The 26,869-nt window shown below is 38.7% G+C and overlaps 4 protein-coding genes across 10 annotated transcripts in view; 2 read left to right on the top strand and 2 right to left on the bottom strand.

Moving 5' to 3' along the window:
• Positions 1–810: 810 nt before the first annotated feature.
• LOC131304291 (protein LYK2-like) lies at positions 811–6,111 on the bottom strand. The gene has a single exon (XM_058331486.1). The coding sequence runs from the start codon at positions 4,723–4,725 to the stop codon at positions 2,701–2,703; it is 2,025 nt and encodes a 674-aa protein (XP_058187469.1). The 5' UTR covers positions 4,726–6,111; the 3' UTR covers positions 811–2,700.
• A 285-nt stretch (positions 6,112–6,396) lies between these two features.
• On the bottom strand, positions 6,397–10,432 carry LOC131304297 (ribulose-phosphate 3-epimerase, cytoplasmic isoform). Of its 4 annotated transcripts, XR_009192348.1 has the most exons (9): positions 10,291–10,428; positions 8,905–8,960; positions 8,742–8,804; positions 8,533–8,639; positions 8,274–8,371; positions 7,882–7,974; positions 7,768–7,809; positions 6,565–6,799; positions 6,397–6,528 (listed from the first exon to the last, which is right to left on the bottom strand). XR_009192348.1 is itself a non-coding variant. In XM_058331494.1 (8 exons), exons 1-8 carry the CDS (start codon positions 10,402–10,404, stop codon positions 6,653–6,655), a joined length of 669 nt encoding a protein of 222 aa, XP_058187477.1. In that variant the 5' UTR covers positions 10,405–10,432; the 3' UTR covers positions 6,549–6,652. The 4 variants fall into 4 exon arrangements, 3 of the variants coding, with proteins under 3 accessions (XP_058187477.1, XP_058187476.1, XP_058187478.1); XM_058331494.1 differs by lacking the exon at positions 6,397–6,528 and having other exon boundaries at positions 6,549–6,799; positions 8,905–8,909; positions 10,291–10,432; XM_058331493.1 differs by lacking the exon at positions 6,397–6,528 and having other exon boundaries at positions 6,549–6,799; positions 10,291–10,431.
• Positions 10,433–14,629: 4,197 nt separating this feature from the next.
• LOC131304298 (uncharacterized protein At3g27210) overlaps positions 14,630–26,869 on the top strand; it is a 31,284-nt gene continuing 19,044 nt past the window's right edge. Inside the window, exons 1-3 of one of the 2 annotated variants that reach the window (XM_058331497.1) lie at positions 14,630–15,066; positions 17,573–17,653; positions 18,121–18,381. In XM_058331497.1, the coding sequence (XP_058187480.1) occupies positions 14,898–15,066; positions 17,573–17,653; positions 18,121–18,381 (511 nt within the window). In that variant the 5' untranslated portion in view covers positions 14,630–14,897. Of the gene's footprint in view, positions 15,067–17,572; positions 17,654–18,120; positions 18,764–26,869 lie in introns of those variants that run through there. The other variant, XM_058331496.1, reaches the window with a different exon arrangement.
• Positions 19,822–23,440, top strand: LOC131304299 (mavicyanin). 3 transcript variants are annotated; one of them, XM_058331501.1, is made up of 3 exons: positions 19,822–19,996; positions 21,916–22,044; positions 22,846–23,440. In XM_058331501.1, exons 2-3 carry the CDS (start codon positions 21,924–21,926, stop codon positions 23,229–23,231), a joined length of 507 nt encoding a protein of 168 aa, XP_058187484.1. In that variant the 5' UTR covers positions 19,822–19,996; positions 21,916–21,923; the 3' UTR covers positions 23,232–23,440. The 3 variants fall into 3 exon arrangements, with proteins under 3 accessions (XP_058187484.1, XP_058187483.1, XP_058187482.1); XM_058331500.1 differs by lacking the exon at positions 19,822–19,996 and having other exon boundaries at positions 21,806–22,044; positions 22,846–23,116; positions 23,147–23,440; XM_058331499.1 differs by lacking the exon at positions 19,822–19,996 and having other exon boundaries at positions 21,806–22,044.

Genomic DNA, 26,869 nt, shown 5'->3' with positions numbered 1-26,869 from the left:
GTGCTATATGTAATCTTAACCATTCAATTATTCGGCAATCCAGACCGTTAATTTTCAAAATTAACAGTCTGAATATGCACAACACGAGAGCACAGCACCGTCACGTGTCAGAGTGGATGGTAAGTTAAGTTGTTATCCTCTAGACGAAATTAACCTCAAGGTCAGCTGCGGCTGCAATTCGTGTTTAGATTTTCAATCCTAGGAATTATCGATTTTGTCAAACGTCATTGAAGTCAATGATCTATAAATAGTAGTGGCTGCAAGCCTGAGCCCAGAATATTCTATTACAAATATCCTGACATATTCAAAAGTGGTAGCTGAAAAACGTTTTGAGTGCTCTAAGGTCTTCCAGAACTTTCCATGAACCTCCACCAATTTCTCCTTCTTGGACGAAAGCTCTAGAAAATTCCGCATCTAAGGGGCAATGTTATGGATAGCTTCTGAATTCCTCATGTACTAATTCTAACATCTTACTAACTCCTGCTAATGTATACAATATTGAAAAAAAAGGTAAAGTACAAATTACTTTATTATGGTTTAAGCCTTTTGCACATCACCTCCCTTACACTTAGAAATGATCAATTCACCTTCTCGTAATTTCGGACTAAAGTGTTACCGTTACATTTTCCTTTTAAAATGACGGAAGGCGTTACATTTTCCTTTTAAAATGACGGAAGGTGGAGTAAACACGCCTGTTAAGAGAGTGAGAATGGAAAAAGTAAAGAAATAAAACTCTACTTCAATGTGAGAAGACAACATTAGCCTTCTTCATCTCCTCCAAAATACCTAAGGAATCAACCAAGCAAATTCACAGCAGTATGTCATCTCCTTCACGCCTCACTGTTGCGGCTCTCCCCTCAGCAGGATCACAACCATCAGCAATTGAAAATTAGATCTGCCCGTGGCCGAAGGAGTCGTCGTCATCTCTCTCGGCGTCGGTGGCGTCGTCGTCCTTACTACCTCGACGCCATCGCGATAGGCGCGTTCGAAGCTACCAATCGATGCCAGAGTCTTCGTCTCACAGTCACGGATGTAGCCCCTTGGGTCACCACCGTAGGCTCCGGAACAATCGGAACAATTTTGTAGAGATGGCAAACGGACAGGTCTGGGCGGGTCTGGAGGGGTTGAAACGGATCGTGAGTCAAATGTGGGCGGGTTAAATATGAGTCAAAAAGAAAACGGGTTGAAACGGGTTGAATAATTGGCTCTTGCAAACCATTGATGGCCCTGAAGAAAATTGAAACGGGTAACTAAAACCCTTACCGATCATGGTTTTCTCTTTTCTTTTTAAATTTGTTTCCAGAATATTAATGATTAAAAACATGTTTTTTTCTTTATTGAAAAAAAAAACTTGCTTCTTATATTGAGTATGAACAAAAGGCAAAAAATTATGAATGTAACCTAACAGATTCTTTGGTTTCTAATTTTATGAATAATTTCTAACTAAATATATCCAAATTAAAGAATTAAAACAGAAATTAAATAAGTTTCTAACTTAAAATCTTATGGTGGATAAAAAAAATACTTAAAATCTTATGTAGTTAAAGTCATAAAGAATGGGAAAAAAGGGAAAAAAAATATCAATTATTGTAACTTAGGAATGCACATGAAAAGGACACAGGGTATTGTTGTGGTCATTTTAACATCTGCCGTTGACGGTGTTAGCTCGACACTTTAGTCCGAAACCACGAGGAGGTGAATTGATCATTTTTAAATGCCAGAGAGGTGATATGCAAAAGGCTTAACCGATAGAGCGTTAACCTGTACTTTGTCCCAAAAGAAAAAAAACTTCTTGTGTCCTTCAACTTTTTCCCAACTATGATGTTAGAGTCAAATTGAAATCGAAATAACAAATGGAAACTTTCTAGATTGCAGATTCAACCCACATAATCACATAATACATGGTTGGTGTTTTTTCCGTTTCAGTCTCTCTAATGTAAGTTTAAACTCATTTTTAAGCTATTATCATACTATCTTCTCGATTTGTCTCAACAAAAGCAGTCATAATTAGCAGTTTTATTTTATTTAAATTATTTATCATATATTATACTTTTTGAATTTATCTCATCAAGAGAAAAAAAAAAAACTCAAAACAAATTAAAGTTGAAAAGAAAAGGAGTCAATTTGGCCAAAAGGGGACTCTGCCGAGCGGCACCCCTACCGAGCGGGAGTTGAGCGGGCAATCTGGCCGTTCATCTCGAAATCAACGGCCTGGATCGAAACATCTTTTTTCTTATCCTTTTCTTTTTTTTTAAATCCGTTCGGTACCTTTGCATCCGGGCTGTCCAAAACACTTTTGGACAGTCGAAATGCGCTCGGCACCCCTGCCGAGCACCCCTGCTTGGCAGGGTCTCCTGGTCCGGCCAAAAGGATGCTACTTGCGGAGTCTCCCAAAATATCATTTGCCTAAGTATCAAATATCTCCCGTATGTCTCTTTTTGCAATAAGTACCACATGAGATTCGTTTTTACAAAATGAACAACAATAAAATGTTTATTCAATTTAGGTTCTTATTTACACATCCGCAATCGTACCTTCCAACAAAAATCAAGAGACAAATACAACCCATTCAAAGGGTGCACTCTGGTCCGGACACTGAGTTATTATGATTATTAATCTTCAAAATTACCACAAGTAATAGAACCAATGGTTCATGACTGAGGATTCCTAGCAGTAGGTATTTTTTTCACAAGCTTAATTTCAAGCAGACTTGACTAGAGGTCTAGAAGAGCTTTCACAGATTGAGCTGAATTCATCTCCTTCTGGTAATTCTTGAACCAACTTCGACAACTTCTCCACAACTTCCCCTGCAGTCGGTCGCAAACCCGGATCACTTTCAACACAAGCTCGAGCAAGATTTGCCAAAGTGACAGCTTCATCAAATGAATAACTCTCTCCCAAAATACTGTCCATCCACCCCCTCAATTCCTCTGCATTCTCTGATTGTAAAATGGATTTGATTTTCTCCGACAACGGAACATCCCCTTCTCCTTCCCCATCTCCCCTCGTTATGGGTTTTTTCCCTGATAATAACTCAAGCAAAACCACACCATACGCGAAAATATCAGTTCCCGCGGAACTTATACCCTGTTGGAGAAGTTCGGGTGCTAGATAACCTTTACTCCAAAATGGTTGTTCCTCTTTTTCATCTTCACTACATCTTGGGATGCCGAAATTTCCGACTTTTGCGTTGAATTCTTCATCCAAAAAGATGTTCTGGCTCTTTATATGGCTGTGAACGTAACTTGGGATCATTATCTGGTGCATATACTGTAAGGCTGTGGCAACATCGAGACAGATCCTCAGCCGTTGTTTCCAGTTCAAGAAACAATAGCAGGAGGCTATGAACTGGCTCTTCATCGCCAACCCGCCGTGGAGCCAGTCTTTCAAAGACCCATTCTTAGCATACTCAAAAACCAAATACGAATCGGCACCATCAGTTGAACACGTACCCATTAACCTGATTATGTTGGGATGATGGTGAGTCGCAGCGTGGAAAAGCCCCAAATCAATCTTTGATAGAGTCTCAGCTTTTACGCGCTTAACTGCCAAGTTTTCCCCGTTGAGACGACCATGGAACACGGATTTGTCTATATGATTACTTGAATTGAAGTCTTCGGTTGCTTTTCTCATCTCATCGATCGTATATCCCACCACTGAAATCTTACTTGGTATGATATCGATGATCTGACCATCAAGAGTACCTTGGGAAACTTGACCAAATGAGACCTTTTTTTGGCTCGTGGTTCGGATGCTTAGACTAAGCTTTTGTAGCTCCAAATCTTCCATGTCGCTCGGAATCTCCTTGTTCTGGTTCTTCTTCTTCGATCGAATAACCAAAAGGGCTGCTGCAATCGCCATGACAATTCCTAATACAACCGCGCTAACAACAACATAAATCCAAATCTTCATCATTCTTGACCTTTTCTTCCTTGGCTTAGCTACTGAAATGCTAGTATTTCGAGATCCCCAATCAGGTCCAAAAACAGGCTTTTCTTTGAGCGGAATCAGAAGGGTAGTAGAAACCGGCAATAGATTTTCCGGTTTGGAACTCCCCAACGATTTTTTATTCACGAAGATAATGCTCTCTGGAGTAATATTGAACCTCAAGGCCAAGTTGGAAATGGTGTCACCACCACTTACCGGATAAGAAATCAGAAGCTTTATGTTCAAATTGAATTCAGAAGAATTTGGGCACGCGCACCTCAATGGAATCACCAACTGAATCTTGTCTTTAAGATTCCAAGGTGAGACACTTGGGTTTTTCTCTCGGATGGATTTGCAAGTCGTTAATCCCTCCAGCGACTCAGTAATCCCATAAAAGCTCTCGCCTTTTATGGTAGTTTTCGTTACCACCGCTTCAAAGTTACCACTGTTGCACTGACATTCAATTGGGATTAATAAAGGCCAGTGTTGGGGAAGAAACTCTGTGTCAGCTGAGAAGCCATTGGCTTGAGCCAGCACGAACCGGTTGATCCCCAAGTACGAGCTCAGATTGGAAAGAGACCAGTAGCATGGATTCGTTCGAAGAATAACAAACGTATCACACTTACTGGGAAATCCATTGCAAAAGTAGCCAGACACAGCAGATTTAGAGTTAGAATCACAGCTTAGCAAGTTCTGTGCAAGTGCAGAAACCATGCCCCATGTGAAGAAAAACAAAGCTCCCAGCTGGTGTCTGGTCATCGTAGTCGATATTTCCAGGACAAACCACTTGATCCACATGGATTAGTACTGCCTAGTAATATAAAAAGAGGTTCTTCAGTTTTTGAGGAGGTGAATATTTTGAATCTATGCAAAATGCTATAAAGGGTAGGAATATTAAAAGACAGGTTTCTTGGGAGCTGGGAGTGACTCTTATTCAGTATTGTTTTTTCTCTGCTTGCAGTTGTTTAAACTACTTCAGAGGACTCCTGTAGCATCAAAACCCAGGTTTTTTTTTTTTTTTTTTTTTTGGGCTACATTTTTTTTTTTTTTGGCTACATTTTTTTTTGTTGCACAAAACTCAGTTTTTAAATGCATAGAGATTCATAGATAATCATTTAATTAGCTAGGCCGGTGCCTAGAATAGACACTTTGATAATATTCTTAACCTAAGATAGATTTCACCAGGAATATGATGAATGCATTGACATCCACCTATATGCCCCATAAAGGCGAATGTATGTACATTTATACGCACATTCATATAGTAAAATCTGCATCAGATGAGCAGGATGATCAAATTATGTGAATGCACAATAGTCATGCGAGCAAACATAAAAGCATGCATGCATTGACAGTGAGCAGACAGATTGAGGGGAAAGGGGGGCAACATGAGTGCTAACATGGAAAAATGAACGGAAAATATATTCATGAACCCCATCGATAACATGATAAGCACACCAGGCAAAAAGCTATAGACGTAGACATACATAAGATTTTCATGCACAAAATACAAAACAAGATTGGACATCGATGGACAGATATATAACTCCTATAGCCCTTTCGTTCTTCCTTTGTTTTGATTTTCTGTTGAGTAAGCCCATTTGAAGTGATGTAGCTTTCATGTGTAGATAAAAATGATGTACATTGTGAAAAATATAAGGTTGAATACTACCGCTTATCTAATTGGATTGGCGAGACTGCATGATAAAGCTAGAAAATCAAAACGACGTTTGACAGTGTTTTTGATCAAAGTTTGGCTTGAATAGATGACTGCACATGATAGCATGTGCTTACCAACCATCATTCGTCACGGATTACACAGCAGAAGAACAAAATAAATTGGTCTTAGTTTTAAAATATAGAAGAACGGAATCAGGTTGAATACTGGAATGTCTGATGAGGCTGCGTACAAATAATGTTTAATTGGTGCTCATTAGGGCAATTATGCGAATCCAGTAGAATTGCAATAGGAGTATCAGCTTGAGTACTTGAGAGTTAAGGCTATCCGTTTTGCGACTCACTACTTCAATAAATAATCCTAAACAATACCATACTGTACTGGGTACCCCCTCCGTAACGATGCCACAAGGGTTCGTAACTAACACCACAAAATATAACAGCAAAGACATTACAAAGCATCATGGCTTCACTCACCACAATGACTCGTAATGAAAACCATAATGTTTACAACAAGAACACAAAACCTCATAACCAGCACGAGTGGTCCGATGGTTAACGGGTTGAACATGAGATCTCCATTATAGGGTAATCCTTGGAGGTCTCATATTCAATTCTCATTGGGACACGGAAAAGCTTGGGCTTAATATCATCTATTAGATTTGTGATTCTTTGTCTACAGACTTTTTGTGTGGTACATTAATCGTAAGAAAACTTCAATTGTTTGTGAATAGGCCCTTATATTATGTTAGCTTTTATTATGCTAGGGGTTTAAGTATTGCGTACTAGAGATTTCTCAAACAGAAAATCAAATGTTTGATGGCGAAACAATATACCAGATTGACCATGAGGTCACATTTCTTGAGAAGGACAAGTCCAAAACATTCATCAAATCACCTCATTACAGTTTATTTTCACAATCATGATCATGATCATAATCAAAATCATAATCATAATCATAATCATAATACATCAAGGAGCTTATTAGCGCACACAACGAATGAGTATCCAATCATCATGGATCTTGCCTGTATTAATATAAGTTGATTCAATGAGCCACCTCCACACTCTTTCTCAAAAGTGATATGACTTGAGCTGGCTCGGGAGCTCCAAACACTGAACTTCCAGCGACGATGCAGTTTGCTCCGGCTGAAGCTGCAGCATCAATGGTCGAAGGCCCCAAACCTCCATCCACCTGCATAACAATGTCAAACATGACTGATGTTTTATGGTTTCCAATTTTAGCTTTAGCTGTAAGGAGTAGAAGAGGGAAATCAGTGTGTAGTCAAACTAGGTATTACCTGACCCAGCGCCACCAAGGGTACATGGGAAGAAGTCAGTGGTCATAGAATTAAATCAGTTATGAAAAGTACGTTACTTGCTTTTAAGGAATTTGGCAGGGTACTTTTGATGTGGGTGTTAACATGTCATCAAGACATATACCAAGAATGCATCCATATCGAACTAATTAGCACGGGAAATTACAATCCTCTCCACAGGCAAGCGATTGCAACTACCAAGACACAACTAGGACCAACATTCTTATCTGTTTTATTAATCCTGGAATAAAAGCTTCTCATGCCAAACAAGCTTAGCTAGGACTTCGGAGTGTTAATTGGTAAAATTCATCAGCTATAGTACAAGACTACAAGGACTCGATCGAACACAGATTGCAAGCACATTTTAGACTTATTTAAGACGTAGGCAAGACAATAAACATACATAAAAATATCATGTAAAAGCAGCTAAAAGTAATACAATTTGAAAAAGAACTGAAAAAAGTTTAACAAAAAAATAAATCATAGGAAAACACAGCAAAGTAGTTGTCAAACTATGCATGACCTTCCAAAGTTACACCAAAGAGAGGCATGGCTTCATAAATGTCATTTAAAAGTCCACGTTTCATATACTAGTTCTCTTTAAAAAAAAAGCTTCATAAGTACTTGAGCTGGATTCATAAGCAATTTGGAGTTCCCAAAACATGTTCAAGAATCCTTCCCGATAATACCTTCACAAGGTGGTTGCAATAAGTCTTGAATGGCTTATTCTACTTAGGTTCAACTGTAGTGACTAGCAGAGAAACAACAGCATGCACAAGTATGAAAGCATGGGATCCAAAGTGAACAAGATTGAAGCATCATATATAGTTAGAGATGGACTTACCTCTATATCAAGTGACGGGTACTTCTTTCTCAGATCTCTTACCTGAAATTCAAATGATAAGGACATGATTACAGAAAATGCAAAATGAAATGAAAAGATGGAGAATTTGTGCACCTTTTCCATCGTTTCGGGCATGAACTTCTGCCCACCAAATCCAGGTTCCACAGTCATAACAAGAACCATTTCCACAGGATTTTCACCATCAAGCTGTAAAATAGAAAGGAAATAATTACTATACTTATGGATCCTCATGCGAAGCATTTAAAACCTACTCCTTCCGTCATCAACTGTCGTCCATTTTAGGTAGCCAAGCCCACAATCGGATAAAAGGCCTTCATGAATAACATTCTGCATTCTTTTACACCTTTCAAAAGATCAAGTACCAATCGGCCCTTTTATGTAAACTTTGATTACCATCATGGTTTCCCCAAGACAGAAAAGTTAGGCAAGCAGTTAGACCTAACAACTCGAAAGATCAAGATTCAAGAAAAAAAGCAATTTCTTACCAGTGGATAAACCTCTTCAACAGGTGTTCCGGGCTTCAAAGCCACACCAGGCTTCATGCCCTTCGATTTAATCTGCTGGACAAGTTCTTGCCAATTATCTGTAAAACGTACCATGTGATTCTTCCATCAGAAAAAAAGGAAAAAAAAAACACTAAAAGGGAACAACTGAAAACAGAAGCAAGGAGGTAAAAGAAAGATGCACCGCAAAAATATAAAAGGTTTTCTCAAATACAAACCAACAACCTGCACCGTGGCTCACCTTTGGATGCCTCAACATGAAATGTAAAACCTGAAGCACCAGCTTTTCCTAATGGTTCCACATAGTCAAGAGGATTTGTGACCATAAGATGACAATCCAAATATGCCCTGCAAGAAATAAATACAACAATTCCTCTCTGCGCTCAAGAGGTTCCAACACCCATGAAGTTGAGATTTAAAATGAAAAGCAGAGTGGCAGTAAGATGTTACTTGGAGTGCTTTCTAAGGCTTTGAATGACAGGAGCGCCAATAGTAAGATTTGGTACAAAATGTCTGAAAATAAACCGAACATTTCAGCCAACCCAGTCATTCCATAAATCTGATAACCACTAACAACAAAGGCAAGTATATTATGGCTGAGAGTCCAACCTACCCATCCTGCAGAGGAACCAAGACAAGAACCCAGTAAGATTTTGAGAAAATATTCGCCTAAGGGGGAAATAGGACCTAGCAAAAGAACAAAAGTCATCTGCAAAACCATATTGAATTCATCCATAGAAAATACGAACAAGAAGTAGTTGAAAATGCTTTCCTAAATCACTTTTGGACTGATCTAAGTTTTGGGTTGGTTCTTGAGTTGTATATAGGGAGCCGAGTGTCTAGTGGCGGCCGCACGATGTATACCTCGTGGGGGCCCTAACCACATGTATTTTTGCATTGATAACAAAATGTTATATATTGCTATTTGCTAGGTCCAAGGAAGAGACTAGATTGTGAGTATATACGTAGCTATTAGCCTCTTTAAATTTATACAAGTGACAAAAAATGGTTAACAATTTAAAAAAAATTATGAATTTTTTGCACACATATGTAGGAATCGTAAGATTTGTCCCCCAAAAATGCTACTCACACAACACCAAACACAACCTCTCACATACATGTGGACTCCACACACATTACTATGTGTGGGCCCCACATGTATGTGAGAGGTTGTGTGAGTTGTTATGTTTGGATTGTTGTGTGAGTACTAAGTAGCATTGTTCTTTTTCCCCCATTCAAGGAACTTGCAGGTACCAATCCATAGAACTTTTCCAAATTAACCTGAAAACTAACAAAAACTAGCGTAACATGTGAACGTGTTTGAAGTTGTGCAAGGGCCAGGCACCCCTGGCACTCCCTTGTGTCCGCCCCTGCAAGTGTGACTTCACACGTGTGGAAGTAGTATGCACTATATAAGCATAAGGGTACACCATTATAATAGGTAACTTTTTGGGTTGAGTAACATAGAATTGGAATATCCATGGATGAGTACGGTGTGTGTCTTTGGCCAGCACTCAGCAATTGGTTCCAAGTGAACACGTTGCGCAAAAGGGAGGGTGTGAAGCAAAGTCCCATACCAGGGTGCAAAAGTATTTCGCAAAATTGAGGCCAACTCACCTCCAGAACAAGCTTTTAGGCTTGAGTTGTACATAATACCATGTTTTATGTAGTTAATTGGCACACACTTATGTACCATAAGACAATTACAGAATCAATTTCCCAGAAACTTCATTAGCAGCTAAGGAAGAAACAGAGAACTCGATTCAGCTACATCATTACAGCATTAAAACACACAACTTACCATTCCTAGTAGCAAACTAAGACAAGAATCAATCACATCTATTCAACTTAAGTTATCAAAATCAGGGCTTTACTAAAAAGACGAACCAGCTAAGCCGTCGATTCCAATTTTCTCATCAAAACAATCATCAACAAACGGAAACAATACACATAGGATGTTACCAGAAAAGGCAGAGGAGAGAGAGAAAGAGAGAGGTACCATGATGTCCATGTGGAGCCAATCGGCGCCGCACTGAATCATGCGATCGGCTTCCGATGCCAAATTGGCGAAGTCCGATGACAGCATCGACGGTGCAATCTTCGCTATCGGCATGTTCTATCCGTGGGTCCCTTGTTCTGGGCTCGGATTCTCTAGTACAGCGCCTGGTTTTTTATTAGAGAGAGAAGGAAATCTGCAGAGGAGGAAGAAGAGACGACACTACTACTGGTGCTCCCGTGTCCAATGAGCTGACGACGTCGTTTCCAGTTAAACGTAATTCCCGGGTCTTTACCTACCGCGTTTTTTTTTATAACCAACCAAACAGACCTTATACCGATGATGGGCCGAGCCTGAGGGAAGTCACAATTGGGCTATTGGTCCAATTACGAGTTAAAGTCAACTTTCTCTCTTCGGACGTTTTCCTGGGCTTTTGGTATGACCGCAAACGAACCAAATTGAGCCGAATTTTTTTTAATCAGCAGAAATAACATTTTATTAGGGAAAGCGAGTAGAAAATCTAACCAAAGGTTGAAAATTACATTACAATAAAGGGACAAAGTCCACAACACCTAAAGACCTAAAAGGCCCAAATAAACAATAAATAGTTCATAAACACCTAAAGCCCTAAAAATCTCAAATATATAATAAACAGCTCATAAACACCTAAAGGCCTAAAAATCCCATATCTTTTTTTTTCGCTAAGCAAAAAAATAAAAAAATAAAAACCCCAGATCTTGCAATACAAAAGTCGCAAAACAGAAGCCTAGCGGGCTAAGCCCAGCCCAAGAAAATCCAAAACTTAATCTATCCATCCAAGATATTATAGCCTTCACCGCCCGCCACCAGCATCAGACAGCCAACAGCCCACCACCACCGGATCGCCACCTCCAAACACCACCAAACCAACACCGGCAAACCCATTGGAGAGACGATATGACGACCAAAACCCCATTGCCGTTGAAGCTCACCATAGCCGTTAGGCAATAATATTCTAATGGAGCTGAATATTAGAATGTTCAGATTTGTTCGTTAAGTTTTTAAGTGAACTTGAACTCGAGCCGAACTCAATAAAAATTTGACGAGCACACACCAAAGTGTGGTGGGAAGGATTTCGGAGCACCATCACGGAACGCTTGTTTTTTTACTTCTTCTCGCAGCAGGGCTTCACTTTTCGCCGGCCTATCTGTTGAAATAGAAATACATATACGTGATGTTCCTGTCTTGTTAAAAAAAAAAAACTGAAGTAGTTGCAAATCCGAATGGATGAATCATGGTGCATTTGAAGAACATATGATTTAATGAAAAATTTGTCTTGTCGTTATTATTGTAAGAAATAAATATACATTTTTGGTACTTCGGAATATCTAAATAAATAAATACGATATTGATAATGTGATTATTCATTATCGTTGTTCGATTTAATCTCTTCTTCATAACGATATGCTCGCATAAAGACGGAGTACTATTGATTTAGAGTGAACCCTACCTAACCCCATGTGTAAATCACTGGTTAAATGACTTAAATCGCCACTGGGAAGAAAAAGGCTATTTTCGTGTATGAATTAGTCAATTAACCATTAAATTGCATGGAAAACTATGACTTCGGGTTGGTGCTATGCAGTGAAGCGCACAATATCGTGTTGCACACTTCGGAGCCGTTGAATCGTGCATCCGACGGTTTGGATCTCATCTTGATTGATTATACTGATCCATGCATTAATTAGGACGCCTTCGTTTTAGAATAATGCGTTTTATTTTTTGTTGCGTTCACACATCACATCATTCCACATTACTACGGTATTGGTTTAGATTTGGAAGGAATAAAAGGAAAGAATGGAAAAACCCTAGTGGTTTGTTTGGCCAAGTAAAAATGAGATAATAAATAAGTGATTGTTCTTCATCATGAGGTCACATGTTCGAATCTTAAAGAAGACAAACATTTAAACCTTGGGGCTAGGGCTGTAAACGAGTCGAGCCGAGTTTTAAAGTGTTCGAGCTCGGCTCGCCAAAAATTTAGTTGGCTCGAGCTCGGCTCGAGCTCGTGACGAGCTGCAGGACTCGAGCTCGAGCTCGGCTCGAGATGTATTTACAGAGCTCGAGCTCGGCTCGCTCGGCTCGCTTATGAAACAAACAAATATATATATATATATATATATATATATATATATATATATATAATATAGTTGGGCTCGCGAGCCAATTCGAGCCGAGTTCATCAAAAATTGAAACTATCCTACACAGTCCCTTGAAATCAATGCTTACGACCATAAGATTGAACCCGAAGAAAATCCAAAAAGTGACAACAAACACAGCAAGAGAAAGCTCCCTGTCTCCCCTTTCTTCTTTTCTTTATTTAAACTACCCAGCCAGTGCCCCCATTTTTGTCTTATGTAATAGAAACGAGATTGGTGGGGGAATATATCCAAAGATTTTGTAACTTTGTGGCACCTTTATCATGTCGGCCATCTCTATCTCTATGGGCCTGTTTGATTGATTGGGGGATTAAAGGTAAGATTGAACTACTAATCCCTCCATCCACTTTAATTTCATGTTTGTGTAAGTTTTTTTTATCTCCGAACTAATAATCCCAACCGGATTAGTTATCATTTTTGAAGGGTATCATATAGTCCCGGGGGGATGGATAGTGATGGGATTAAGGGAGCTCAGGACTAGAAGTTTTTTTTTTTTTTTTAACCGAGGAACAACCTTGTAGCCGAGCTACTATTGGATCCGACTATGCAATCCAAATATTGGAGGAGACTAGCACAACAACCTACTGTCATAGCCCCCCACTTAAATCATGGTTTGCCTTCAGATCGAACTCTACTATGTTACAAGCGCAAGTTCACCATTACCATGTTACCATTGATGGCTCAGGACTAGAAGTTATACTTACAAAATACCTCATTGTGATTTATTTTAGGTATTATTTCACAAAAATTATGACACTATGTGTTCTCTGCACTATTTTCTTTAATTCCAATCGAAAGAAGCAAAATAAATAAATAAATAAATCTTCTTCTTGAGTTGTAGTAAATGTTCATCATCTTATATTTTCCACTTTTCTTCCTCTGTAGTTAATTTGAAGATTAATCTAATTTCCATAAAGAAAATCTTCGAAATTTACAACAAATTAACCATGATATTCTGTGCCTAACTTTTGTAAAGGTGAAAAGTTACTCTGATTGAAAGATCCTTTTCTTGACCAGCGGGGAATGATAGATGGCCTACAGCCAACCGATTTGGCACATGAGTCCATCTTGTTACCTTGGTCCTTGGCTTGGCTCACAACAAAGTACTACTTGAACTAATGATTGAAAATGGCAGTTTAATTAGGTACTTATTTGCTTGGGGTAGTAAGCTTTAAGTTTAAAAAAAAATTAAGATAAAAGAGGTTTTACATATTTTTTCCTTTTTATCTGAAGGGGTTTTTAAATGTTCACATTGCAATATTTTGAAAGTATGACTTTCTACATTTATAATATTTATTCAGGGTTGAGGGCTACGAATGGTTGAGGATTGAAGACTACAAATCATGAACGATCGAACAAGTTTGCCCTAGAACTAAGGACTTTTGACATCCATGTGATACAATGTGCCTATTGCTTAACAAGTAGCAGGGTACTAAAAGAAAAAACCAATTTTGTTTACGTCATATTTATTTCCTCCGTCCTATGATTTTTGCTTTGTATCAGATTGTGTGTCATTTTACCAACAAAGAAATGTATTTTAAAAAGTACTCCTATTTCTTAACCTTTTCACGTTGTTCAAAGTATCTCATATCTCATTTCAAACTTGTAAAAAGTTTATGAAAAGTTTTAAAAAAAAAAAAAAAGTTTCGGGAATATACTAATCGGGACAAAAATTATGAGACCAACGGAGTACTTATTTGCTTAAAAACCTTATTGAACAAGGAGTCTAAATTTAACAAGGTTTTATTTGTAAGTAAATAAGATGCAATCCAAATTCAACAAGATTTTAAGCAAATAAGTAAATACTGAGGCAAAACCAAACCGATCCACAACAGAATTTTACTCCAAAATAAGCTCCTATTCCTCCTCTCTTTAATTTTTTTTTTTTTTTGTTGTTAAAGTAAATTTTCCCGACAACCAAACAAAACCCCGAGGAAACGGAGAGATTATTTAGTTTGCCCAAGTCTCTTATATATCGTACAGTGATGTGAGGCCTATATTAATTTTGAACCCTACGAGATTGTGCGATGAAAAAGCCGCGTGGTTCACAATACGACGGTGACTCAAGACACTGAATAATTTTTTAAGAAACGAGTGACCCTGCCAAAAAGCCTGACCACGTGAAAAAGCAGCCAACCCTTATGCATTATTTTCCGTTTCACACTCAATAACTGACGAAACTGGAGCAATTACTTCTCGTTTTGGACCCAACCTCCTCCTTTTTAGCACAATAACTTCCCTTCCAATTTCCTCCTTCTCCTCCAATCTGCTTTCCAAGATTTTCCTCTCCCTTCAAGCATAACGCCAGAAACTCTCTCTCTCTCTCTCTCTCTCTCTCTCTCTCTCTCTCTCTCGCAACTCTGCTTGTGTCTTGTGGAAAAACAGAGAGGTTTTTGTGCTCTGTTATGATAAAGGATGGGGGATTGTGTTTCAGTCCACAAAGAGTCTAAAACTGACAAGCTTTTGATTCCAGAGCCCATCAAAGAGAAACCCATTGTTAATGGTGACCGTCCGATCGCTGAAGGTGGTCTCAAATCTCGGTGGTCACAGTCTCATCCAGTGACAGCAACTGTTCCTGGTTTTGGTATGAACCCAATCTCGTAAATAATCTTAATATGCACCATAACTGCTATGGTTGCTTTATCAAGTCCTCACTGTAAATATGGTTTTTTTATTTCCTTCATATTATCTGTTCAGAAAATCCAGGAACACAACTTCCGGACACAATTGTGTTCCGAGCCGTCCCATGTATGTGAGACCACGTGCATCGAACGGGTTTGGACGCAGTTGTGTCCAAAGTTTTATTTTAAAGGTGTGTCTCTAGCGTTGCGCTCCTATCTGTTTTCTTTACCTCTGCTCTATCTGTAAAGAATTGGGTATGATCTGTGATTTTGTTGCTGCCATATCCCTGAAGGGAATTGATTTTCAATTGTTTAAGGGCGCTGCTATTCGCAGCCCTTTATCTTCTCCCACTTCATTTCGGTAAATGATTGTTGAAAATCATACATAACATTTCGGTAAATAGCTATTGAAAACAAGATTATATTTCACTAACTACATGTCGAAAATATGTTTAACTTTCGGTAAACAACCACCGAACATACATTTTCGGTAAATAGCTGTTGAAAAAAATATTATATTTCGGTAATTGGATGCTGAAAATATATCTCAATTTCGGTAACTAACTGTCGAGTATAATTGAAAATTTTTAATAGATTATGGGAGAAAATAAAGGGCTGCGAATAGCAGTGTCCTTGTTTGATTGATGGTGTTCTGCTTCTCATATGGTTTCTACATAGTTTGCCCGCATTTATATATGAGACAGCAATAAGGGCTTGCATCCTAAGAGGTCGCAGAGTTGAATTCCATGAAGGCCAAATATTTAAACCTTGGGTCACTGGAGGTTTTCAAGTAGTTAATACGATAGCTCCGAGATTAGTCGAGGTGCGCGCATGCTGGTCTAGAGACCCGTTTAAAAACAAACTAACAAGGGTCATGGGGTGAGAAAAGATGAAAATCAAAAACAGTTTTGCATAAAGAATGGCGTGGTAATGCATAATCATTTTGAGTTCACACACCAGCTGGCTGTTCCCTTAATAGAAGCGGATACGTATGGCGACAATGTACTTGTTTGTTGGTTTGCGTTTTTGGCTTACCCTTGCATAATAATCACGCGAGTATTGTTGTAAAAATATCTCACCATCATGTTGTAATGCATTTTGTGTTATTTTCCCCTCTATTTTCGGCAATCAAAGAAAAGTTGATATCAGTGCCTTGTGTTTTCTTTGGATTCTAAACTTCGAAGAAGATGAAACAAAAAGCTTAATTTGGAATCTACTAGTCCTTGGTAGGAATGGCTTTTCCAGATTTTGATTTTGTCTAATATTCCCCTTCCTTTCTTTATGAATTAAGAGTGTCTAATCTCCTTATTGTTATTCACTTATTCTGACTTTGTCCCTTCCAACAGCTCTGCTTTGAATTGTAGCATTGCTTTACAGCTTTCTAGGTAGTTAGCTACCCCTTTCAGTGCTGGTTAGGTGGGGCCGTGGCCCGGGGGTGTGTACTGGGGAAGTTGTGTTGTTCGGGTGGTACTTTTTTCCCTCAGCAAGACTGGTACTTGCTGCCTTATCTGAGGGAAGTGTTTCATTTTCTTTAATAACTTTGAGGAACAAGTTTCCGTTCTTGTTCCAATCCTAAAACTGGGGTGGTGAAAACTACTGAAAAGCACCAAGGCTTTACAAGTTTATATATGCAACCTTTCGATGATCATCCCCTTAGGCAAGCCGGAGACAAGGTTAAAACTTTGCTGAAAGTCGTATGGTGGGGTTTTTGGAAAGGGAGTAGTTATTTGGGACAAGAATCGATGATCCAAAGTTTGCCATTTTCGCAATTAACTGATTGAAGATGGTATAATGAACCGTATAACTGCTGCAGTTAATGACTCGTATGTCTGAAAAATCCAAATGGGATAAGTCCCAAGTGCATGGCGATTCTTGAATGTTGCATAACATCAAGCCTCAGAGTCCCTTGGTAAATCAGAGCTAGTTACTGAAGCCTTTGAGTTGGAAATTTTTAGCCCATTCAGAGACATCACTCCTATTAGCCTCTTGTTCAAGCCTATGGAAATGGTGCCCCTGCCCCTCTATCAGCCAAAAAAATTTCCCTGACAGCGATGGCCGTCCATGGTGTCAGTTTTTGGGTCATTAACTCATTATCTAAACTTCAAGCATATTTGATGGACAGAAGTTGAATGAATGTTGGCCTGCTATACCCTATTACAAGGTAAGAACTGCAAAATGACAGCACTATAGTTGAGTGTATCGAGGGTCTATCCTTTTTAGACGACAGTTAAGAAATCCAGGTGCAGGTGAAGTATATCTCAATTGGTTTATCTGTTACAGAAGTGCAAGGGAGAAATTAAGCAAGTTTTATGACAATAATAGTCAAATGCACAGGTCATCATGGGGATTGTGTTATTAATGGAGCTAAAAAAATTTCCTTTTGTTCCGGATCGACTTGTATCAATAATCTAAGCTACTTTCATACTTGTCCTATGCCTACATTTGATGCACGATTTGTTTTATTTTCAGGCAGTAAGGAGGAGGCCTTTTTTGATTCACAACCATGGTTAGAATCAGATTGCGATGATGATTTCTTTAGCGTTAATGGTGGTAAGAATCCTTGAAAATGCTTTAATTCTTCTCATGCAACTTATGCTCTCTCTCTCTCTCTCTCTCTCTCTCTCTCTCTCTCTCTCTCTCTCTCTCTCTCTCTCTCCGTGTGTGTGCGTGTGTGTATGCGTGTGTAGTAATGTTGTCATGTACTACACGAGAGTTTTTTTTCCCCCTTCTCTCGAACTGGTTTTCTACAATATGACTGTCTTCAAGAAGATTCATCCCCCTTAAGCTCCAGAAAAGAATGGTGCTGCTAATCTTGAATCTCCGCGATAGAGTAGTGGTAAAGCAAAAACATGTCAAGCTGCTCCAAAAGAAAAAGAAAAAGAAAAAACATGTCAAGGATTGCTCAATCAATCTAATACACATAAAATTTATTTGGTGTTGGTTGTGGAGCCATTATATTCTGATTTGAAGGTTCCATGTAGTGTTTACTTAATTGGATTGTGATTGTCTTGGTGCAGATTTTACCCCATCTCGTGGTAGCACTCCAGTCCACCAGAGCTTCTCTGCAAGAACCCTGCGAGTCGATGGAGCCCTCTTTGATGACAAGACACCTGGTTCCAAACCTGAGCCATCCCCAACAAGCAAGAAGAAACTAGCTGAACTTTTCCGCGATAGCATAACAAACAAGCAAGACATCGATGACCAAACTATATCGGGCAACCAAAATGGGGTGAATGGAAAAGTGGAAGATAAGGTGACTACACTCGGCCTCCCTCCAACTCCTAATAGTGATTATACATCTGAGAAGGAGAAGCAACCAATTAAGTCTGTGCAGCGTTGTCTTCCAAGAATGCTTTCAACGCGGAGCTATCATGAAAGGAGGAAGAAGACGAGCCCTACCCCTAGCCTTGGGTAATTTGCTGTTTTCCATTACTTTAAGCATAAAGTATATGAGGCCTCCATAATATGGAAGCTCTGAACACTTGAAGTTTGTCAACATTAACGAGAGAGAGTGAATATCTATAGAATTGGTGTTCCAGAAGTGGGGTTCAAGAACATGTGTAAAGCAGTAGGAAAGAATATGGCCCGTAAATTTTCTTAAGGTGAACTTTGTCTTCAAGCTTATATTTTCTGCTTTCCGGTTGAGCTGGGGCATGATTAGTTGGATTTCGTAAGGTTGAAGCGGACCAAATTTCAATTTTAAGAGATGGGTAGGCTGTGATAGTACAATCCTAACCTACCTGGACCCATCAATTATGGAGACTCTGCATACAAGAAAGAAATTGTATTCTGGATGTCCTTGATGAATAAGAAAACACACATATTCCTACACATCAAAAAGACCTTCGGCTGTCTGAGAGTGGAATTGTCATTTCATGGCATGATGGCAGGAAATTTTGTATCCAACATTTGCATGTAGTATAACAGTCAGTAGTTATTTGTTAAGAGTCCATGTTAATGGTTGGTTTGTACTGTCTTATGGATAGAGAATGAGCCTGAAGTCCTTGAAAAGTGAGTATCAACTGTCTGTGAGCAGTGCATTTTCTACAATTGCATCGTATGACTTGTATGGAACCCGTAAATTGTGCAATAGCACTGAGACTTGAGCAAAAGAACAATGCTCAACTTCCAAGGCAGAGGGTACGCGTAATTACCTATATAAAGGAGAACTGATTATCTGGTGGAAAGAATGAGCTTCTGGATTAAGCAGTCCACTCCTCTAGATCTATCATGGGTCTATGTTCATGATTCAGGAAGTTCATTTTGTATCATAATCTCTGATTTCATCCTATGGGTCTTTAAATAAAAATGATCATAAGAATGATCGAGTCAGAAGACTCAGAACAAACTAGGGATATGCCATATGGTTGGCTTGAGGTAGGTAATTGGCCGTTGGCTGTGGTTGGCTTCTGATAGGAAATGAGCCATTTGAGTGTTATTCTTTATGTATTCGTCCAAGTACCAATTAATATGACCAATGCTGTGCACTGTTACATCCTCTATCACGAGCGACGGTGAAATACGCAACACTATTTAGAGGGTCCCACCATCATTAGTGAGAGAAGACATAGCAATAGATGGTACAATGGGTTTGTGCCTACTAAGTACATGCTAGTACAATTGATGCAGTACGAGGTTGTACTTTCTGTAGTACTAGTTACAAATTAATGCTTATTTTTCCCAAGAACAAATACTAGAGTAGTATCACAAGTATATATTGTTGTGAGGATGAGGACCAAGAATGTGCAGGATGGAATGACATGGCTGCTTAACTCCCGGGATGAATCTCTAACATTGATCTTCGCTGCTGATAGTGGATTGGATGTGTGGATCACCAATGCTAGAGGGGACCGGTTCAACCACTAACATGTGACGCTTGATCTTAGCATTCCGGTATTATTAGTATCTTTTCTTTACTCTTTTGCATCGAAATTAAGATGTTATCAACGCATCTTACTATAATCTGATTGTGATCGTGAGACCATCAGCATTCTATCGTATAAGATGAAGTTGTAAAGGTCCTTATGATTAGTAATCAACGCGGACTTGCTACGGTTTAGTACCTCGCTTACAGGTGTATCTGGATCCAAAATGAATCGACATCTAATGATGTTGGATTAAGCATGACTGGAAAAATCGCACTGTTTTTTATGCAAAAGTTTGTGTGTCCAAGGAGAAAATAGCTGCCTAAAATCCTCCAGTGCTGAGCTCTTCTTGAAAACTGAGCTCAATCTACATCAACTAAGAACCTGAAATTTTGGGCAATTTCTAATTGTTCAACTTGACATAAGAGATCTATTAAAATGTCCATCTTGAGAGTGAGAGAGCCTTGAAGTGATGAGATAAGTCACAGGGAATTTAATAACTCAATTTTTTTTGGTTCGACGGTCAGGGGTATTCAGCCAGCTTACGTGCACATTGACTATTCCCCTCCCCAATCCGGTCAAAAGTAGACCATTCACATAAGGATTAAGGGATTCATAAGAGATTTCTCCCTTACGGCCCAACCCCAAAAGGTTTGCCAGGCACACCTCCAGAAAAACTCGCCAAATCACTTTTTAATGAGTGAAAACTCATTATCTCCAACCAACTAAACTTAAAATTCTTGGATGATCAATCCGGGATATTGTTAGGCGGGCTTAGGTTAGACTATCCAGAAGTTAACCCCTGCATTTGTATGACCTATATATACACTCTTTAGTAAGACTCACAGGAAAAATTGTCCCTCCGAGGAATCACACTGAAAGAATTTCCTACATAACCAGGGACTAGGGGTTATCTGGGTTGTTGGGGACATCCAGCCACTTCATCAGTAATGTCCACCATTTTTTGATGATTTTTGTGTTGATAAGTACTTGGGGTGTCCAAACCAGCTTATGCGCACCTCAACTAATCTTTGGGACCAATCCCACATTAACTAGCAAGGGGCCCATTTAAAACCGGGACAAGATTCCGTACAAACTCACCGGATATGAGTTGATAGTATCTGGGAGGGTTTGAACGTAAGACCTAAGAGGAAGCAAACCCCGAAGTCTCAACCTGGCAACTAGGCCAGCCTGGTTCATCGCATTTGCTGTACATATGTAACTCAGAAACTAAGAAACCTAGTAATGATAATGAGAATTCACCAAACCATTTTGTGTTTCGTGATGTTTAGACTAATTAGTGTAATTAAGGAAATCCTTAAAGGCTAAGAAGCTTTTTCAGTACACTAGTCCTCTTGTGAGTATGATTTCCCCTATACCGTAGCTTCAAAGCCAAGCTCTTTCTGTTACCAACCGCATTTTGCTTAGGGGGCACTCAAAGAGTAAAAAACATTTACCATTTGTTAAAGTATTGATTTCCAAGGAATGAAAATAATGGCGATGATTACAGTCCTGTCTCCCAAGGTTAATTACTCCGGTTGGTTGATGGGTTTGCTTCCAACACAATTGACCAGAGTTCGGATCTCGGGATCAGGCCGCAAGAAAGTAATTTCTCGTGAATTCCTCTGTCGCGACATGGTTGGTCTGCATTTAACCATTCTGAGGAGGGAATTTGTTGAAGTGCGCGTAAGCTGGCCCGAACACCCAGACCATGGACAGAAAAAACTTGTATTAGTGTGACTATTGGAAACTTGTAAACAAAGCAGAGGATATAATTCTATTACACTTGTACACACGTCACTAGGGTGTTTCACTGGTGCCTTGGTATATATACCAGGGTAATGAAAGTAAGAGCTACACCCGATTAAACAAACAAGACACACAGGAAGGGAGGGGAGAAAAAAATGGAGGCCGTTCACAAGTTTTTGTTTGCAATATTGATTTCAGCTGCGTTGATGGTGGAAGAAGCCACCGCGGCGACGCAACATGCCGTCGGGGGAAGCCAGGGGTGGGATGAATCTACAGACTTCAGCACATGGGCTTCTGGTCAGAAATTCGTGGTCGGCGATCAACTCGGTACGCAGTTTTTTTAGGGGTGTTTACGCTAACGTTGTCCTTCGTTTGGTATTGTTGTCTTCGGCTCATTTTGCCCGTGTGCGCAACACAAAAAACAGAGAACAAGTGTGGAAATGCTCACTGGGCCTGCTCGTGTTGGGGTGATAACATTTGCACTCCTCTTGTCGCAAAATATCACTCCATAGTTTGTTTTGGTCATGCAATTTGGTACAAACATCCGAACTGTCTCGGATTTTGAAGGGGGAGATCCTATTGGATTCTGTCCCAATTTTCTTTTGCTGGCTGGGCTTATAGCTAAAAAACCTACAGTACTTTCTTATGATTATAAGGTTCATTCGAAATTGAAATCCAATCGTGGCAAACTAGCATCCCAATTGTTTACACTAGAGAGATTTAGTACTACACAGGGCTACGGCACATTTCGAAAAGGAGAGATCTCCACTAGAGTTGGTGAGTTTCGCGAATAACTAACCCATCTAGATTCACGAATTATGCTAGATTATTCATTTGTTGAATGGAAAGAACTTGGGAAAGAATGGCCCACAGAGAATGAATGAGAAGATTGTCCTGGTAGAGGAAAGAACCAAGATGAATTTAGTGGCAGAAATGTTAACGGACTTTCTTGTACCTCTGCACAATGAAGGCAAAAGTTGGAGAGCTCTTGGTAGCTAGCTAGTTTTCTTTATTGATGTAGAATACTAAAACATAATCGAACCTTACGTAGTTTTGATCAGCCACTTATTCTTATCGCACGCTCATTTTTGTTCGAAATATTCATACTACTCTATGTTTTTTTGGCAGTTTTCAAGTACACTTCACTGCACAGCGTGGTGGAAGTAGGCAGCGAAAGCGCATACAAAAGCTGTGACATCAGCAGCGCGTTAAATTCTTTAAACGGCGGCAACAGCGTTGTCAAGCTAACCAAGCCCGGCACTCGTTACTTTGCTTGCGGAACGTCAGGCCATTGTGGCCAAGGAATGAAGGTCAAAATCACAACAGTCGCGGCAGATGCGTCCTCTAGTACTACTACAACTCCGGCATCATCATCATCTTCTTCCTCCTCTTCACCCACCTCAACTTCCACTTCCTCCTCTTCACCCACTTCAACTTCCGCGGCTTCCGTTTCTTACCGTGCTTCCATGGCCACAGCGCTGCTAGTCATTTGTTTGTCCCTCGTCTCGGTTTGAATGGTGTAAGGTTTTGGGATTATTGAACTAAGTAAGATTATTAGGGTGGTTTTTTGTCCTTTGTTTGATTATTTAAAGAAAAATAATTATTTCAATCGTGGAAGGTTGTTTGTAGTGGCAGTTGGTAAAGGAAATTAAAAGTATTCATTGTTTTGTCATGACTGAGATATTATTAATATCATAAACAAAAGTATTTGTTTGTTGGCCAATTCTTTTTGCATGATTCAAAGACGAAACCAGAATTTTACCCTAGCAGTGGCGAAGTGAATATTAAAAAAATTTAGTGGTAGCGAGACTATATAAGTTGGGCATAATTTTTTTTTTACATATAATAATTGTATTTTCTAAAATTCTTGTCGTGGCGGTCGCCGCCACTAGACCCCCTGATCTCATCCTTGGCATAACTCTATGATTGATTATCCAATAATATTTGTGTGAGAGACTGCATGCCAAGCGTTTTTTGGACCCAGGGATGCAGCTCGGCAGCTCCCTGCCAAGCTGGTGCAAAGCGGTTAATTCAGTCATTCATCTTAGCACATACGGCTTAGATCGAATTCGAGCGCATACCAATCTGAATCGTCCATTGCTCGATTGATATCCAATCCGTCGATTGCCGAGATAAGCGGTCGGATTGGCAACTACACAGGGAGATGCTTGGCACCATATTCCATTCCGTGTTTTTCACCCTTTTTCATTATGCGATGAGTGCCATCCTTTTTAAACGCACTTTGCCCTAATTCTAGTCTAAGGGTAGCAAATGTGTGGGTTTGGATCAAATTGGGTAAGTTGTATATGAGTTGGGTTTTTAATGGGTCATTGATCCATTTAGAACCCATTAGTTATGAGCTCAATTATCCATACCTGACCCAACCCATTTATTTAAAATTAAACCCGATCCACCGGCATTAACCCAATTACAATTTTTAAATGAATAAAATATCCATGTACACTGAAATGACAATAGTACCCCTATACATCTAAATGACAAAAATACCCATGCACACAATTACCATATTATTCTCCTTTTTTTAACATGATATGAGTAACAAAATATTTAAGTTGACCCAATTCACCGGCTTTTTCTTTTTTACATGTATACTATAAAAATTTCTGATGTGATAACGAAGCTAACATTGGGCTAGAGTAACCCAATTTTTGGCTGGGGAAAATGTACATTTTGCTGCCAAGGATTAAAATACCAAATTACTAAAATGACCAAACAGTATTAACAAGAGCTAACAAGTTGAAGTAAGTAATCCGATAAGACACGGTTTGATTCTTTTTGGTTCCTACAATGAGTTGAAACCGTTTTCCATCTTTGTACATGTGACAATTCCGAGGGATTTGGTCAAGTGAACATGAGAAATTTAATGTGTTTTTTTCTTAATAAGATCGCATGTCCGAATTCAGTCAAACATTTCAATTCTTTGGAGCCATCAGAGAGTTTGCCTATTTGTTAACTTCAGGACTTGAATTAATCGAAGTGCGCGTAAATTAACCCGGACATTCGGTTGTTAAAAAACAGCTTGAGTTAAGGTTTTGTAAGTTACATTTTGAATCTGATGCCTTTTACTTCTGCCAATAAAAGAATAAACTCTTAACATAACTAAAGTATCATATACACTGTGCCAAAAATTGGGAATTGATTTCCATACCCCTTTTTACCATTCATATTATTTTCTTACTTTTATTAATGTGAATTTACTAAATTGCTATTTGATATGGGAAAAAGTGAATTGATAGAAGGGTAAAATGATAATTAATATAATTACGTAAATAAAAATTGAAAAAGGACTGCAGATAGAGAAAAGCGAGTGTAAAAATCAATACCTACCAAATTTATGTCTAACATTACTAATCTACTCGTGGCACGTGTCAAACCACTCGTGGCACCGTTAAACACAACACAAAATCTTGTAAGAATTCTAATTGCATCTTTTTTTAAAAACAAGATTCAATTTTTCGTCTTTTTGTTCAATTTTTTTCTTCTTAATTTTGCCTTAAATTTTTCGTGAATTATTGATTTGCCTTGATGAAATAAATCAAAAAAAGTAAAAGCAAGTCACGATCCAAACCCAATTTTTTCAATGAAGACAAAAAAAATCTACCCTCACTTGTCTTTCTATGCATTTGTCCTTTTGTTTGTTTTGGGCGCGACTATTCCCAGCCCCGTATTTTCTCCCTTAGCTCACTACATTTCGGTAAATAGTTGTTGAAAATCATACATAACATTTCGGTAAATAGCTGTTGAAAACAAGATTATATTTCAATAACTACATGTCGAAAATATGTTTAACCTTCGGTAAACAACTGCCGAACATACATTTTTGGTAAATAGCTGTTGAAAAAAATATTATATTTCGGTAATTGTATGCTAAAAATGTATCTCAATTTCGGTAACTAACTGTCAAGTATAATTAGAAATTTTCAACGGGCTAAGGGAGAAAATACGGGGCTGCGAATAGTCGCCCCCTTTGTTTTTTTGGTCAGTTAATGACAAGAACCAAATCCTATACTCCACTTAAATACTAGGAAAAAATTCAAAATACCCCCAACCTTTATTCTAAATTTCAATTAAACTCTCAACATTTTAAAAAAATCAATTTTATTCTCAACATTATCTTCCGTTAATTAAAACGATCCATTCCATCCAAATAACTAACGCATTTCGTTAAAGGCTCCGTTAAATAGCGTCCCAATCGAATTTTGATGATTTGAGCTGCTCAATGTGTTCAGAAAGTGATTTTAAGGGTGCCCGCGTGAAAACAATAAAAAAATGACCAGGAATGGCTTCATCTGAACAGCTTTTTATTGAACAGTTCAATAAAAAATTGCTCAAATCAAGCCCTTTCCGGTCTTTTTTTTTTGTTGACCAGACATCGTGACTTGAACAAAATTTGGATCGGTCAGCACCTCCCCTTTTCCGATCGAATTTTGATGATCCGAGCCACTCAATATGTTCAGAACGTGATTTTAAGGGTACCCACAAGAAATCAACAAAAAAATGACCGGGAAGGGTTTGATTTGAGTAGTTTTTTATTAAATTGTTCAATAAAAAACTGTTCGGATGAAGTCCTTTCCGGTCATTTTTTTTGTTGATTTCCCTCAAGTACATTTAAAATTACGTTCAGAACACATTGGGCGGCTCGGATCATCAAAATTCAATCGGGACCGCTATTTAACGAAGCTTTTAACGAAATTTGTTAGTCATTCGGACAGAAGGAGACGTTTTGATTAACGGAAGATTACATTAGGAGTCAAATTGATTTTTTTAAAAGGTTGGAAGTCTAATTAAAATTTAGAGTAAATGTTAAGAGGTATTTTGAAATTTTCCCTAAATAGTGTAGTACTCCCTCTGTCCCATAAAATTTGACACTTTCATTAGTTCAGCTCTATGAAAAAATTAATAATATTTTTTAATCTATAATATTTTTTATAAGTAATATGAATCTTGTTTGATAGATTTTAATTTATTTTTATTAAAAATTTAAAAAATTACCTAAAATATGCAATTTAAAAATAAAACGTATTTTTTAAAATGTCAAACTTTGTGTAACGGATGGAGTGCGTCCTTTTGTTTGAACAAAGGTTTACCACTTGGACTCACGTGTGTAAAAAAGCAAAAGTCCGTTGCCACA

This window comes from Rhododendron vialii, chromosome 10a (genome assembly GCF_030253575.1).
Source record: "Rhododendron vialii isolate Sample 1 chromosome 10a, ASM3025357v1".
NCBI classification, from domain to species: Eukaryota; Viridiplantae; Streptophyta; class Magnoliopsida; order Ericales; family Ericaceae; genus Rhododendron; species Rhododendron vialii.
Note: the sequence above shows the minus strand (reverse complement) of the source record. Positions and strands in the feature narration are given on the sequence as shown.

Coding starts and splice junctions, on each gene's coding strand:
- LOC131304291 (XM_058331486.1), bottom strand. CDS start 4,725: ATGTGGATCAAGTGGTTTGTCCTGGAAATATCGACTACGATGACCAGA.
- LOC131304297 (XM_058331493.1), bottom strand. CDS start 10,404: ATGCCGATAGCGAAGATTGCACCGTCGATGCTGTCATCGGACTTCGCC. Junction 8,372..8,532: donor TCATGTTGAGGCATCCAAAG/GTGAGCCACGGT, acceptor TACGTTTTACAG/ATAATTGGCAAGAACTTGTC. Junction 7,975..8,273: donor TTGAAGAGGTTTATCCACTG/GTAAGAAATTGC, acceptor TCTATTTTACAG/CTTGATGGTGAAAATCCTGT.
- LOC131304299 (XM_058331499.1), top strand. CDS start 21,873: ATGGAGGCCGTTCACAAGTTTTTGTTTGCAATATTGATTTCAGCTGCG. Junction 22,045..22,845: donor CGTGGTCGGCGATCAACTCG/GTACGCAGTTTT, acceptor TTTTTTTGGCAG/TTTTCAAGTACACTTCACTG.